Below are 16,453 nucleotides of genomic sequence, written 5' to 3'. Positions count from 1 at the left end.
CAAATGAGAAAATTAGTCCTGCTGGCAAGCTAACCAGGGCTGCAAGACCCGGGCAGGGGCTCAGAGAGACTCCCTGAGGAGAAGAGAAAATATATATTTTTTTTTTTTTTTAAACTCTATTTAATAATTTAGAACCCAGGCCTGCTTGATCCTGTCCTGAGAAGAAAAAGATAGAAATAGTGGGGCAGAAGCCACCAACTGGGGAAGCAAAGGTTCCCCCACTCGCATCTGCTGGAGTCAGAGAGATACTGAGGATCCCTGGAGGGTGCACCTGCTTATATGTCAGCACCCTCGGAAGTTTGCTCTGACTCCATCTGCTGGACGGGGGACATAACCCACGGTCTGGACTGATCCTAGTACGTACAGGGAACAGGTACTCGTTCCTCGAGGGCCTATCGGTCTATGTATCCTGCACCACGGACCTTCGGTCCCACCATCTCATCATCAGGAAGACGCCTACACTCCTGCGAGTACCTCTACGATCCGGTGCTCCAACTCCACCCACCAGCCGTGGCGTTACCCGCTCTGCGGGCTCCTGCCTATCGTGAACATCTGGGTGAGATTCTACATCAGAGCCTGTTGAACATATTGGCACCTCGTGGATCTCAGTGCCTTACCTTCGTGCTCCACACCATCTATCTACAGCAGTACAATAAAGCCTTCCATCCAGCTCTGTGTCTGCTGAGTTCAGCCTATTGCTGTGGTTCCCCATGGGCGGAGTCATCTCCACAGAGACCAAGGGTCCACAATGCCACAAACACAACAATTTGTAAAACAGTTTCTATTGCTTGCATCTGCCTTTTGCCCTCCAGTACTTCCCTGGGCTTTCGTCCTGCTAAATCTCTCACTGAAGCACTGAATGGTACTCTGCTCTCAAAGTTTACAGCAGAGGGCTAGAGAAGCTAGAATAGTTTGTAATTAAGATGAGTTTCCATGACACAAACACTTCATATGCAAAAGAAAGAAATCTTAACTGTAATAAATACAAGAGTTTATTGTGAACCGGTATGATGTGTCCCACGAATATCGGTATATTAAAAGTTCATAAATAAATAAATAAGTCATTGCACTTGATTCCTCCTCCTGTCCTATGAACATAAAAAAACCCAGAGAGCTGACAATGCACCGGCCATCTGATTATAGCTCAAAACACGTTGAATGAAAAAAAGATGCTTTTACCCGCCCACCCCACCCCCTCCCAAAAAAGAGCTACCTGAGTTTAGTCCTATCGCATCAATGATTGACTGTATGAAAAACAAATCTAATGCCACCTATATGACAGTGTCTTAAGAGGAAAGGGTAACAGATCAGCTTGCACAATAAACTTAAAAATAAAACTACACAGGGCCATCCATTATGGATTCTAGTGAATATTACAATTTTAACATATCAGACCTTTTCTGGAGGCTTTCTTGAAGAATGTCCAATTAATTTCCAGTCATTCAAAACTTCTTCAACTTTTGAAATAAATCTGAAAGAGAAACAATGAAAGTATTTTTACTGCACTGCAAATCAGCTACCCCTTTGGGGCCCAGCAGCTTCCTCCTGTTCTCCTGGGCTTGAAACAGCTCCTACCTGAGATTTTATCTCCATGTTTAACCCCGTGCCAGTCTTCCACTGAAAGCATGAACGTGTGCACCCTTCAGTCAGCCAAGAGGTCAACGCTGCCTCCACAGCATCACCAGCCCAAAAACCAGAAGAGGAGCTTGGAAATCAAACCTGGCCAGCTCATGTAAGGTTTTCTTTCAACAAAGAGAAAATCTTGTATCTCAAAGTACTTAAGAAGCAGCCTCAAACATGGACCCTGGGGTACTTTTGTTTTCGGAACAATTCCATTTAAGAATTATTTTTTCAATTCACATTTTAGTAATATGTGAATGAGAATGAGCTGAGGGTTTGCTGTATTTTGCCTATGTATGGTAAAGGAGAAATTACTTACTTAATAATTTTGTTTTCCTTAGTGTAGACAGATGGACTCAGGACCAGTGGGTTATGTGCTCTTCTGCTAGCAGATGGGAGATTTCAAAGCTGACGTCACCCTAGATATACCCCTGCAGTGACCTCAACTCCTCAGTATTCTCCTCGAAAAGCCATTATGGAAACATATATTGACTGCTTAAATCAACTTGATTAAAACTGATTAAACTTGGTTAAACTGATTCAAACTGATTAAAGAACTGGAGACTGCCAGTGCACTCAACCAATATAACGCCAACACCAGCCGAACTGCGGGTGCCCTGAACTAAGGGTAGGCAATGGCTTACCTGTATTTGTATAGTCTAGAGCAGTGGTTCTCAACCTTTTTCCCCATCGTGACACACCTGACAGACCACGCTCACGTGTGACACACTGCTCATTACAATTCACGGCGGAAATAAAAAATAAAAGAAAAAGATACGTATTCTGTCTGAACAGAAATTGCATAAATAGAAAACAGCCCACACCAAAACAGCACCAATTTCCAGCACTTAAACAGTAACCACCTTACCTAAGAAAAGGCAACACTGAAAATATTACACTAGGCCTTAAGACACCAATACATCTTCTATTAGGAAAATGGACCAAGTCAGGCTATTAAAGAGCCCTACACAGAAACTACACATCAGCAGAAAAACTCACCTGAATCACATGTGCTGACCCTCACCTAACAAAGAATAAAGAGATCAAAACGCATAACTAGAAGCATGCAGAAAAAACTGAATTGGAAACCGCAACAAGCCAGAGTCTCTGTATGCAGTGTAACAAAGGAAAAAAGAAACATCACCCATCCTTATAAAACAAATCAAGAAATATAAAATCAGTAGCAGTAAAACCATATTAACAAAAATCACAGATTATTTTAAAATAGCCGATGAATGGAATATCCAATAATTAAACTCATATCAAAAATTTCTAGATACCAATAAAATATTTCAAAATAGCAGATACAAAGGCCCAGTAATGAAAAATAATAAGGATACAAAAAAATTTTTGCTCTGCATACCTGGGAACATTTGATATCCAGGTGTCCTGAGATTGTTCTGAATTAGCAGGAGGAGGGGTGGTTTGCTTGCAACTTTCTCCTCTCTCTCACAATCATTCACATATACACATGCCTTTTCTCTCTCTCTTATATAGGCTCTTAATTACACATTTACACACATGCTGTCTATCTTTTCACACTTACACACACAGGCTTTCAATCACACACATACATGCTTGTCTTTCTCTCTCACACAGACTCATTCACATGCTTACAAACATGCTCTCTCTTTTTCTCTCTCAATTACACACAGGCTCTCAATCACATACTCACATGCTCCCTCAATCACACACAGACACACATGCTCTATTTATACATACACATTATTCAACATAAGTATTCAGACATTACATTACTTCAGACATTACATACAGTCTCACTTCTTTCAACATGATCTCTTTCACACACAAAAGATCTCAATCACATACATACTTTTTCACACAAACAGGTTTTCAATCACAAATTTACATTAATGCTCTCACACACAGGCTCTCAATCATTCACATACATGCTATCTCACTCACACACACAGGTTCTCAAACACACATGCTTGCTCATTCACTCACTCCCCCCCCCCCCCTCCAAACTAGCGGCAACCTAAAGACAGCAGCAACCTCCTTCGTTTTCAGCCCTCGTGGAGAAAGGAGTCCCATCAGCTGTGGGGGGTTGACATTCTTCCTAATTTTACTCTGAGCCATGCTGCACATTCTTCAGGCTGCTGCACATGCTGCACATTCTTCAGGCTGCTGCACATTCTTCAGGCTGCGCCTCTCTTCTTTCCTTCAGGCTGATGCCGAGCGCACTAGCAAGGTCTCTTCTTCCTGTGCATGCACCTGCTGCTCACCACTTCCTCTTCCGGGCCGCGGGGACGGGAAGAAGAGAGAATGCTGGTGCTGTTGACTCCAGGTGTCCTGCCGCGTTCCGCCCGGGATATCAGCATTTTAAACCTGGGCGGAGGACCTATTTCGCTTGAGTAGGGGGAGCAGCTGGGTCAGCGGAGGACCGGGAAGTGTGGAGACATCTGCGTGTTCTTGGCGTCACACTAGTGTGTCGTGACACACCGGTTGAGAACCGCTGGTCTAGAGGTTCGCTTCCCAGGCTCCTCTGCAGTGCTTCTCTGGGGCAGCTGTGGGCGGGATGCTGAGTCCACCGTCTTCAATGTTAAGAGGCGTAGTGACAAACTGCACAGTGGCCTGAAGGAAGACCCTGCTAGAAAGTCCAATACCAGATTGAGATTCCATAGGGGGATCGGCCACTTTAGGGGTAGTCGAAGTTGCTTAACTCCTTTTAGGAAATGGGCCAAGTCCGGATGAGCTGACAGACGGATTCAGCTTACTTCAGCTCTGAAGTAGGAGAGGGCTGCTACCTGAACCCTGAGGGGGTTGAGTGACAACCCTTTCCTTCATATCGTCCTGCGGAAATACCAGAATCATTGGAATCTTGGCCGTTTGAAGGGGTACCCCCGCAGTCCTCGCATCAGGCTTCGAATATCCTCCAGATCGTTGAGAACTTCCATGCGTGGAGCAGGGTGGTGGTCACGGCCTTCAAGTAACCGGGCTTCTTCAGGCGAGTTCTCTCAAGGGCCAGACCGTAAGAGAGACTCAAGATGGATCTTCGTGAAGGATCGGGCCCTGCTGGAGAAGGTCCCTGTGTGGAGGGAGGCACAGAGGACTCCCCGCAAGGAGTCTTTGCATATCTGCGTACCATGGGCGTCTGGGCCAATCCGGGGCCACTAGTAGGACTAGTCCCTGTGGTGTTCCATCTTGCCCAGTAGAGGCCATTTGGGGGGGGGGGGGGGGGGAGCGTACAGTAGTTCTCCTCTGGCCAGGTTTGGACAGACGAAGGTGACGATCCCTAGGGAGTGCGGCTCTCGTCTGCGGCTGAAGAATCTGGAGACTTGGGCATGTAGAGATGTGGCCAGTAGGTCCATGGCTGGGAGGCCCAGCAATTTATTATCACTTGGAAGCCTCTGGTCGACAGCACCCACTCCCCAAGATCCAGGCTTTCTCTGCTGACGAAGTCCGCTGAGACGTTGTCTTTCCCTGCGATGTGGGAGGCTGAGATCCCTTGTAGATTTACCTCCGCCCATGCCATGGGGGGAGGGGGGTCCTATCTCCAGGGACACCTGCTGGCTCCTGGCTCCTCCCTGGCAGTTGATGTAGGCAACCGTTTTTACGTTGTCCGACATCACTCGAATCGCTTGCCCCTGAAGCCTGTGGCTGAACCGCAGGCATGCTAGTCTGACTACTTGAGCTTCCAGGTGGTTTATGTTCCATTCCGCCTCTTCCTTGTTCCATTGTCACTGGGCCGTCAGTTCCTGACAGTGGGCTCCTCACCCTCGGAGGCTCGCTTCTATGGAGAGCACAATCCAGTTCAGTGGGGATAGGCTTACACTATTGCTTAGGTGGCTTTCCTGTAGCCACCACTGAAGTTGAGAACATACCTCCGCTGGTAGGTGGAGGCAAATTGAGTAGTCTTGGGACAGTGGGTTCCAGCGTGATAGTAAGCAGCGTTGGAGTGGCCGCATGTGAGCCCTTGCCCATGGTATTACTTCCAGAATTGATGTCATGAGACCGAGGACCTGAAGGTAGTCCCAAACTTTGGGGCGCGTAGTGGTCATCAATCGGTGTACTTGTTCCATCAGTTTCCTCCTCCTCGGGGGAGGAAGACTTGTTCTGTTTGGTGTCAAAATGGCTCCCCAGGTACTCTAAGGACTGAAAGGGCTGCAGACTGCTCTTGACCATGTTCATGACCCAACCGAGTTCCTGCAGGAGGTTCTTGACTCTGCTGGTCACCTGAAGGCTCTCTACCGAAGACTTCGCCCAGATCAGCCAGTCGTCCAAGAGAGAGTATCAAGATCCCTTCCTTCCTCAGTGTTGCCACCACAACCACCATAATTTTGGAGAATGTTCTGGGGGCGGTTGCCAGGCCGAAGGGTAGCACCTGGAACTGTTAATGGTGGCCCAGCACCACGAAACATAGAAAACATTGGTGGTCGTGATGGACTGGGATGTGAAGGTAGGCATCGGAGAGATCCAGGGAGGTTAGGAACTCTCCCGGTTGCACTGCCATTATTACTGAGTGGATAGTTTCCATGCGGAAGTGTAGGATCTGCAAATGACTGTTGACGTTCTTGAGGTCCAGGATGAGTCTGAATGACTCCTTTCTTGGGCACAATAAAATATATTTTGCTGGGGTGTAGGCACCGGAGTTATAGCCTTCAGACTGGAGTAGTCTTCTCGGTGTGGATTCCACTGCCAGTCTCTTGAGGTGGGCGTGGCAGGGTGATATCATAAATTTGTCCCAAGGGAAGCTGCGAAATTCCAAAAAAAGAGTAGCCTTCTCATATGTTTAGTACCCATTTGTCTGACGTGATCTCGATCCATTGTTGGTAGAAGAGGGAGAGTCAGCCCCCTATTTCCTCTTCCTGTGGATGGGTTGGCCCATCCTCATTGGGAAGCTCAGGTCGATCTGCCCCCAGACCTGTTCCTCTCTTGGGTTGTCGATGCCAAAAGGACTGCGTCCTCCCGGATGGCCGAGGTGCCTGGAACTATGAATTTCTATAGGGTTGGAAACATAGGAAGCCTCTGCCCTTAGGTCTCCCGGGGGAAGGGCGCTGGGATTTTTTTCCTCTGTCTTCCGGTAGCCGAGGCACTGGAGATTTGCCCCTCTTGCTGGTTAACTTCTCTAATTCGCTTCCGAATAGGAGATCCCTTAAAGGGCATTCTTGTGAGGTTAGTCTTAGAGGTCGCATCTGCAGACCATAACTGCCTTCTTGCCGCCACTACAGAGGCTGCTCCTCTGGCCGAGGTATGCACCAGGTCTGAGCTTGCATCCGTCAGGAAGGCTGCAGCAGGTTCAATCGCTTTTCCGGCATCCACTCCAGAACTATCTGCTTCTCTCGAGAGGAGCAAGCAGGAGCGAGCCACCAGTGCACAGCAAGAGGCGATCTGCAGCATTATTGCTGTCACGTCGAAGGCTTATGGATGGATTCTAATTGCCTACCTTGAGCATCTTTCAATGCTGCCCCTCCCTCAACAGGAATGGTTGTTCGCTTCGAGATGGTGCAGACCGTGGCATCCACTTTCGGAAAACGCAGGTGTTCCTTGGTCGCTGGTTCCAAGGCCCGACTTCCTTTAAAATTTGCCTCTGGGGCATCCCGTTCCAGGTCAATCAGTTCCTAGATAGCTTGCAGCATTGGGAAATAGCAAGAGGCCTTACAAAGGGACACCAAGATGGGGTTCTTCTTTGGTTCCGCTATAGTAGGAGACCAGGGCTGGCAATTCTTTCTTGTGGAAGAAGCGAAGCATGGTTCTGTATGGTTCTAGGCCTGGAGAGATTTCCCCTACCTCCAGTGAGCCTCCATCGTCATCTGTGGTGTCTATTTTAGATTTAAATCTTAGTGGAACACAGGATTTGGTGAGAGAGGTAATGGTGGTGGGGCCACTTGGAAACAGTGATCATAACGATCAAATTTAAACTAATAACTGGAAAGGGGACAATAAGTAAATCTGCAGCTCTAACACTAAACTTTCAAAAGGGAAACTTTGATAAAATGAGGAAAATGGTTAGAAAAAAACTGAAAGGTGCAACTGCAAAAGTTAAGTGTTCAACAGGCATGGAGATTGTTTAAAAATACAATCCTAGAGGCGCAGGCCATATGTATTCCACACATTTAGACAGGTGGAAGGAAGGCAAAACGATTACCATCATGGTTAAAAGGTGAGGTGAAAGAGGCTATTTTAGACAAAAAAAAATCCTCCAAAAATTGGAAATAGGATCCATCTGAAGAAAAAAAGGACAAAACATAAGCATTGTCAAGTTAAGTGTAAAACATTGATAAGAAAGGCAAAGAGAGAATTTGAAATGAAGTTGGCCATAGAGGTAAAAACTCATAATAAAAACTTTTTAAAATATATCCGAAGCAAGAAACCTGTGAGGGAGTCGGTTGGCCCATTAGATGACCGAGGGGTTAAAGGAGCTCTTAGGGCAGATAAGGCCATTGCAGAAAAACTAAATGAATTCTTTACTTCGTGTTTACTAATGAGGATGTTGGGGAGATATCACCCCTGAAAACCATCTCCGGAATTGGTGAGTCAGATGAACTGAACGAAATCACTGTGAACCTGGAAGATGTAGTAGGCCAGATTGACAAACTAAAGAGTAGCAAATCACCTGGACCGGATGGTATGCATCCTAGGGTACTGAACGAACTAAAAAATGAAATTTCTGATCTATTAGTTAAAATTTGTAACCTATCATTAAAATCATCCATTATACCTGAAGACTGGAGGGTGGCCAATGTAACCCTAATATTTAACAAAGGCTCCAAGGGTGATCCGGGTAACTATAGACCAGTGAGCCTGACTTCAGTGCCGGGAAAAATAGTGGAAACTCTTCTCAAGATCAAAATCGTAGAGCATATAGAAAGACAAGGTTTAATGGAACACAGTCAACATGGATTTACCCAAGGGAAGTCTTGCCTAACAAATCTGCTTCATTTTTTTGAAGGGGTTAATAAACATGTGGATAAAGGAGAACCGGTAGATGTAGTGTATTTGTAATTTCAGAAGGCGTTTGACAAAGTCCCTCATGAGAAGCTTCTAAGAAAACTAAAAAAAAGTCATGGGGTAGGAGGCGATGTCCTTTTGTGGATTACAACTGGTTAAAAGACAGGAAACAGAGAGTAGGATTAAATGGTCAATTTTCTCAGTGGAAAAGGGTAAATAGTGGAGTGCCTCAGGAATCTGTACTTGGACCGGTGCTTTTCTATATATAAATGATCTGGAAAGGAATACGACAAGTGAGGTTATCAAATTTGCGGATGATACAAAATTATTCAGAGTAGTTAAATCACAAGCGGTTTGTGATACATTACAGGAGGACCTTGCAAGACTGGAAGATTGGGCATCCAAATGGCAGATGAAATTTAATGTGGACAAGTGCAAGGTGTTGCATATAGGGAAAAATAACCCTTGCTGTAGTTACACGATGTTAGGTTCCATATTAGGAGCTACCACCCAGGAAAAAATCTAGGCATCATAGTGGATAATACTTTAAGATCGTTGGCTCAGGGTACTGCAGCAGTCAAAAAAGCAAACAGAATGTTCAGAATTATTAGGAAGGGAATGGTTAATACAACGGAAAATGTCATGCCTCTATAATCGCTCCATGGTGAGACCGCACCTTGAATTCTGTGTGCAATTCTGGTCGCCGCATCTCAAAAAAGATACAGTTGCGACTGAGAAGGTACAGAGAAGGGCTACCAAAATGATAAAGGGGATGGAACAGCTCCCCTATGAAGAAAGGCTGAAGAGGTTAGGGCTGTTCAGCTTGGAAAAGAGACGGCTGAGGGGGGGGATATGATAGAGGTCTTTAAGATCATGAGAGGTCTTGAACGAGTAGATGTGAATCGGTTATTTACACTTTCGAATAATAGAAGGACTAGGGGGCATTCCATGAAGTTAGCAAGTAGCACATTTAAAACTAATCAGAGAAAATTCTTTTTCAATCAACGCAGAATAAAGCTCTGGAATTTGTTGCCAGAGGATGTGGTTAGTGCAGTTAGTGTAGCTGGGTTCAAAAAAGGTTTGGATAAGTTCTTGGAGGAGAAGTTCATTAACTACTATTAATCAAGTTTACTTCTGCTATTTATTGCATCAGTAGCATGGGATCTTCTTAGTGTTTGGGTAATTGCCAGGTTCCTGTGGCCTAGTTTGCCTCTGTTGGAAACAGGATGCTGGGCTTGATGGACCCTTGGTCTGACCCAGCATGGCAATTTCTTATGTTCGGGTCCCTGTCAGGGAAACTCTTGGTGAGGCGAAGCATGTCTTGAGGCACCCGAACAAGACCAGGAGGGTCAGGTGTTCCCAGCTGGAGTTCCACCTGGGTCGCGGCCGGAAATTACTGTGCCTGAACAAAGGCTTGTACTCCCTGGAAACATTCCAACCAGGAGAAGGCTCCTGGATCCATACTAATCCCAGGAGTAGTCTGAGTAGGGGTTATTGACATGTCCTCTCGTGGGGAGGACGTCATCTTGGAATTGCAAGGTTCCAGGGAGCTGTCTGAAAAGGTAGCTCCCGACCCGTCCTCCCGATCAGGCTTGGACAACTTTTGGGAATCTAGTCCTCCCTGAGCTTTCTCACAATGTTGACATAGGCAGGACTCCAGGTCAGGCTGTGTGGCTCTAATGTGGCAGGCTGTACAAAGGGAGTGCCGTCTGAGCTTTTTTGCCTCCGACGCCATTGCCTCTGTGAATGGTCTTTAGGTAGCCGGCACGCACAGGGAATGTGGTGCTCACAAGTAATGCGCCTCGATATGCGTGCTGTTATGTGCGCGGCTATGAGCGAAGTTGTGCGTGCGGTTAAGTTGTGCGTCCAAGCAGTGCAACCTGTCCTTCGCATACCGACAGCTGAAGAGGGAAAGATGGTGCTACAGCCCCCCGCGCGCAAGATGGCGCCACCGAAGGTCGCCACATGGCTGGGCCACTGAGCCGAAACATGGCCTAGCCCATCCAAGGCTGCTCAACCCGTTCGGAGCCCCCTGTACCTTGTCGGATTGATAATGACTTCAGTAAGGTGCGCCGAACACGGGGACCAGGGGAAGACTCACTGGAGCCCTTCTTCTTCCCGCGATTAAAGTTTCCTACTTACCTGGTCTCGGTGCTTACCGGCCAAGTGCAGGAATGGTCTCCAGCTGCAGGAGGGAGAGGGCTTAACCTTCACCGCTGCGCTCAGCTATGCACCCGCTCCTTTCAGCCGCTTTTGCGGCTAAGTCCACGCCGGGAACCGGCTACTGGACCAAGGCACACCTCTGAGGGATCTTGGATATCACCGCAGGAGAGCGGGGCTCGATCTTCTTAAAGTTAAGGTAACAATTTGTTTGTGCTGGATTCCCGCTAACACCGTGCTAGTGTGGGGATAACATCTGCATCTGCTAGGAGACAGAGAAATACTGAGGTCACTGCAGGGGTATATCTAGGGTGAAGCCAGCTTTGAAATCTGACTCCATCTCCCATCTGCTAGCAGAGGAGCACATAATCCACTGGTCCTGAGTCCATCTGGCTACACGCTAGGAAAAAATGGATTAAAAATGAAACAGTATAGTGGTAAGCCTAAAAGCAGGATAAGTCAAACCAAACCAGAATGATACTTGAGAATTCTGACTTAACACTAAGCCCAAGAGCTGAGCCAAATTAGTCAGTAGAGGGAAAACACAGGCAGGCAATCTTAAGCAAAACGTAAAATCTTTTTCCAACCCTTTTATACTTCTAGTTTGATTAGTTTTTGCTTCTATGCTTGTTCTTCATCATCTGTTCTATTTTGTTCCATTTTTTCGTTTCAAACTTGTCATCTTCTAGTTTTCAGTTTCTCTTTCCTCCATCTCTCTTTGTTTCTGCCTCTCTACACCTTTCCATTTTCCCCAGCCCAGCTTGGTTTTGCCATAGCTCATAAGAACACAAGATATGTCATACTGAGTCAGACCAAGGGTCCATCAAGCCCAGTAACCTGTCTCCAACTGTGGCCAATCCAAGTCACAAGTACCCAAACATTAAAAACAGATCCCATGCTACTAATGCTGGCAACAAGCAGTGGCTATTACCTATTGATGAACAGCAGTTTGTAGACTTCTCCTCTAGGAACTTATCCAAACCTTTTTAAACCCAGCTATACTAGTTGCCTTAACCACATCCTCTGGCAACAAATTCCAGAGCTTAGTTGTGCATTGAGTGAAAAATAATTTTTTTTCCAATTTGTTTTAAATGTGCTACTTGCTAACTTCATAGAGTGCCCCCTAATCCTCGTATTATCCAAAAGAGTAAATAACCGTTTCAAATGTACCCATTCAAGTCCTGTCATGATTTTGTAAACCTCTATCCTATCCCCACTCAGCCATTTCTTCTCCAAGGTGAAGAGACCTAACCTCTTTAGCCTTTCCTCACAGAGGAGCATTGCTCGCCCTTATCTGTGCAACTATATATTTTTTGAGATGCAGCAACCAGAAATGAACTCCATATTCAAGGTACAGCCTAATCACTGACCGATACAGAGGCATTATAAACAAACATTGTTTTATTTGCCATTCCCTTCCTAATAATGTTTGCTTTTTTGACTGCCACAGCACACTGAGCCAATAATTTCAATGTCATATCAACTATGACACCCAGATCTTTTTCCTGGGTGGTAACTCCCTAAAATGTAATCTAACATTGTGTAGCTCCAGCATGGATTATTTTTCCTTATATGCATCACCTTGCAATTGTTCACATTAAATTTCATCTGCCATATTGACGCCCAATCTTCCAGTCCCATAAGGTGGTCCTGCAATTTATCACAATCCGCTTGAGATTTAACTACTCTGAATAATTTTGTGTCATCTGCAAATTTGATCACCTCACCTCTTTCCAGATCATTTATAAATATATAAAAAAGAACCGGGCTAAGTACAGATCCCTGAGGCAATCCACTGTTTATCTTTTTCCACCTTAAAAGAGACCACTATATCACAAAAGGATATCTCCTTCTATCCAATAACCTTTTAGTTTTCTTAGAAGCCTCTCATGAGGGACTTTGTCAATACCTTCTAAAAATCCAAATACACCACACAGACCAGTTCACCTTTAGCCACATGTCTATTAACCCCTTCAAAATAATGTAGCTGTGTCCCATTAAATCATGTCTATCTGTGATTTTATTCTTTATAATAGTTTCCACAATTTTTCCCGGCATTGAAATCAGTCTACAGTTTTCCAGATCACCTCTGGAGCCCTCTTTTTATATATCAGGTTACACTGGCCACCCTCCAGTCTTCAGGTACAATGTATGATTTTAAAGACAGGTTACAAATTACTTATAATAGGTCAGAAATTTCATTTTTTAATTCTTTCAGAACCCTGGGATGTATACCATCCAGTCCAAGTTATTTATTACTCTTCAGTTGGTCAATCCACCGATTTCTGACTAAGAATGCTTTATGACCGCTGATTCTTGTACATTGTTAATTATGTTATAGTTGTTGTTTTTATTTATTGATTTTGTTATGCCTCTCAGTATTATCCCTCTTCCTGTTAATTGTATTCTTCGGTTACTTGTAAGGGCTCTGCCCAAAAGTTTTTGTTTTTTGTGAACCGATACGATGTGCGAACGGCTATCGGTATAGAAGAGACTTTAAATAAATAAATAAATAAATAAATAAATAAATAAATAAATCTGGCCTACTATATCTTCCAGGTTGGGTGAGTTCATCTGAATTGTCACCTTGAAAACTGTCTCTGGAAGGGGTATCTCCAACATACTCTTCAGTTTTTATTACGAGTTTTTGTCTCTACAGCCAACTTCTTTTAAATCCTCTTTTAGCCTGTCTTATCAACGTTTTACATTTTACTTGCCAATGCTTATGTTTTTTCTAATTTTCTTCAGATGAATCCTTCTTCCAATTTTTGAAGGAAGAGCTTTTGACTAAAATTGACTCTTTCACCTCACTTTGTAACCATACTGGCAATTGTTTGGTGTTCCTTCCACCTTTCTTAATGCATGGATTACATCTGGATTGTGCTTCTAAGATGTTTTGTTGGGGTTTTTTTGTTTTTTTTAAACAATGTCCACACCTGTTGTACACTCAACCTTTGCAGCTGCACCTTTGTGTTTTGTAACTATTTTTCTCATCTTATCAAAGTTTCCCTTTTGAAAGCTTAGTGCTAGAGCCATGGATTTACTTACTGTCCCCCTTCCAGTCTTTAGATCAAATTTGATCATATTACCATGCTGTCCCTATCCTTTTTCAATATTCAATTGATAGGGAAAAAGATCCCAATAGTTCTGGACCATCTTAAAGAATTCAAACCAGATATTTGTGGTATCCCAGAAACCTGGTTAAAACCTACGGATACAGTTTTGATTAATCAATTACCCCATTCTGAATATGATATATTTTTCTAGCCCTAGGCTAGAAAATAAAAAGGGAGGGGGTCTTTTACTCCTGGTCAACAAAAATTACCACATGATACTTCAAAAAGTAGTTTTAGCAGCACGTTACGAGGTGGCTTTTTACAAATCCTGTCTTTTACAGATTTGTTTAGTATACATGCCTCCAGGACTTCTTGACCATAACTGTTCTCCACTTATTGAATTCTTTACATCTATGCTAGATCCAACTATCCCTGCACTAATTATTGGCAATTTTAATTTACATGTAGATATTTGGCCACGTTCGCCTAGCTGTGAGACATTTATTAATACTCTAGAAACCCTGGGTTTCTCTCAGCTTATTGACACTCCTACTCATAAAGCAAGCCATACTTTGGACTACTTGTTTGTGAATGAGGCTTTTGAAACTACTACCATTCCTAATAGTTGACTGGTCCCTTGGTCTGACCATTATTTGATTACCGTACTGCTGTAATTTCGTTAAAAAATACTCAATTGAAAACCAGCTTTAATGATAAAATGGAAATTGAATTTTAAAAATCTTGTTCATTAGAGGACTTAAGTATTCTTCTTGAAGCCTTAGAAAAAGTGGATTCCTCAAGCACGCTAGAGGCAGTTAACATCATGGAATCAGGCCATGGTGGACCTTGTAAATAGATTATGCCCCACGATTAAGAAATTGATTCCTTTAGGGGCTAAATCTAAAGCTCCTTGGATCTCTGCACATCTTAAAACACTCAAACGGGGACTTAGGAAACTAGAAAGAGTGTGGCATAAACTTCAAAATGATACTTGTTTAGCTTCAATATAGAGAAGCCATTAATTCAGCAAAGAGAGACTACTATTCTGACCAAATTCATAAATTTCAATTTAATCCCAGGATACTATTTTCATATGTAGCCGAGCTTACTAAGATGAGAAGCTCTTCTTGTTCTTGGGATAATCTAAAAATTAAAAGTAATGAATTTGCATCTTTCTTTAAAAACAAAATCCAAAATGTGTTAAAGGTTCTTAATTCCCAACCACCTCAGAATATTATCCTTCCGACGAATCCTTCGGTAAAGTGGTCAACGTTTGATTCTGTCTCATCTATTGAAGTCACTAATCTCATCAAAAGGATGAAGCCTGCCAATCATCCTTTAGATGAGATGCCTATAAAATATCTTAAAACAGCTCAAGATATTATAGTCAAAAGAGTGGCTATGATTATTATTTCACTTGAGGAGGGTCTGTTTCCAGAGTCACTGAAATGTGCTTCAGTGAAACCTATTTTTAAAAAAACCTCAGCTAGATCCGGATATTCTAGCAAATTACCACCCTAACTCTATCCTCCCCTTTTTGGCCAAACTACTTGAGAAGGTGGTGAATACACAATTGATGGAGTATTTAGAAGATAATCATTTGCTATTTCCCTCTCAATATGGTTTTCGGAAGAACCACAATACAGAAACTCTTAATTTCATTAATCGATACCATCCAAAGAGGGTTTGATCAGAACATATCTTATCTATTAATACTCTTAGATATTTCAGCAGCATTTGATACCGTTAATCAAGAAGCTCTTCTAGTAAGACTCCAAGAAATTGGTCTGACAGATACGACATTAGCCTGGTTTAGATCCTGTCTTACGAACAGATCTTTTATGGTCAAATTGGGAACAGTAGAATCAGATAGAGTAGATTTAAATACAGGGGTTCCTCAGGGCTCTTCATTGTCCCCAACCCTATTTAATATCTACATGGCCCCCCTTTGTAGGTTTCTTGCAGGGTTGGGCTTAGTAACTTTTTGTTTGCCGATGACGTCCAAATTCTTACATAGAAACATAGAAACATAGAAATGACGGCAGAAGAAGACCAACCGGTCCATCCAGTCTGCCCAGCAAGCCTTACACTTATTTTTTCTCATACTTAACTGTTTCTCTTGGCTCTTAGTAACCTTATGTTCTAATTCCCTTTTCACCCCCACTATTAATGTAGAGAGCAGTGATGGAGCTGCTTCCAAGTGAAATATTAAGTTTGATTAGTTGGGTAAGCGGCAGCATAGCTCTCTGCCATGAAGCAGAGGGCAATGCTGGAAACGCGTGAAGTATCAGCCTTTCTTTTCCCCTGTCAATGAAGCAGGGAGTCATGCCGGACATGCACCGAAAGTGAAGCATGCTTTGAAAGTCACATTAACTATCATCAAATATTGAAAAGCCTAATAATTGGTAATACCTATAGCCCATGAACCCATCCCTGTTTTTTTCTTTTTTTTTTTTTTAATTGGGAGATGGATGCCCTTCGTCCTTCTACTCTGTGAAGGTGGACACCTACCACTGGCATCCCGCTCCGTGAATGCCTCTGTGGCTACTGCCGCTCCATGCAGTGTTTTACTACCTGCTCTTTATATGCGTCCTCTAGAACTGATGGATCCCATCCCTGGTTTTTTTTTTTTATTATTTATTTAATTGGGAGATGACAGCCCTCCATCCTTCCGCTCCGTGAAGGTGGACACCTATCACTGGCCA

At 43.8% G+C, this 16,453-nt stretch overlaps 1 protein-coding gene across 3 annotated transcripts in view; it reads right to left on the bottom strand.

The window, feature by feature from the left end:
• RAB3GAP1 (RAB3 GTPase activating protein catalytic subunit 1) overlaps positions 1 to 16,453 on the bottom strand; it is a 182,788-nt gene that overhangs the window by 161,407 nt on the left and 4,928 nt on the right. For all 3 annotated transcript variants that reach the window (XM_029605371.1, XM_029605372.1, XM_029605373.1), the window contains exon 3: positions 1,396 to 1,471. In XM_029605371.1, the coding sequence (XP_029461231.1) occupies positions 1,396 to 1,471 (76 nt within the window). The remainder of the gene's footprint in view (positions 1 to 1,395; positions 1,472 to 16,453) is intronic.

This window comes from Rhinatrema bivittatum, chromosome 6, assembly GCF_901001135.1.
Source record: "Rhinatrema bivittatum chromosome 6, aRhiBiv1.1, whole genome shotgun sequence".
Taxonomy (NCBI): domain Eukaryota; kingdom Metazoa; phylum Chordata; class Amphibia; order Gymnophiona; family Rhinatrematidae; genus Rhinatrema; species Rhinatrema bivittatum.
Note: the sequence above shows the minus strand (reverse complement) of the source record. Positions and strands in the feature narration are given on the sequence as shown.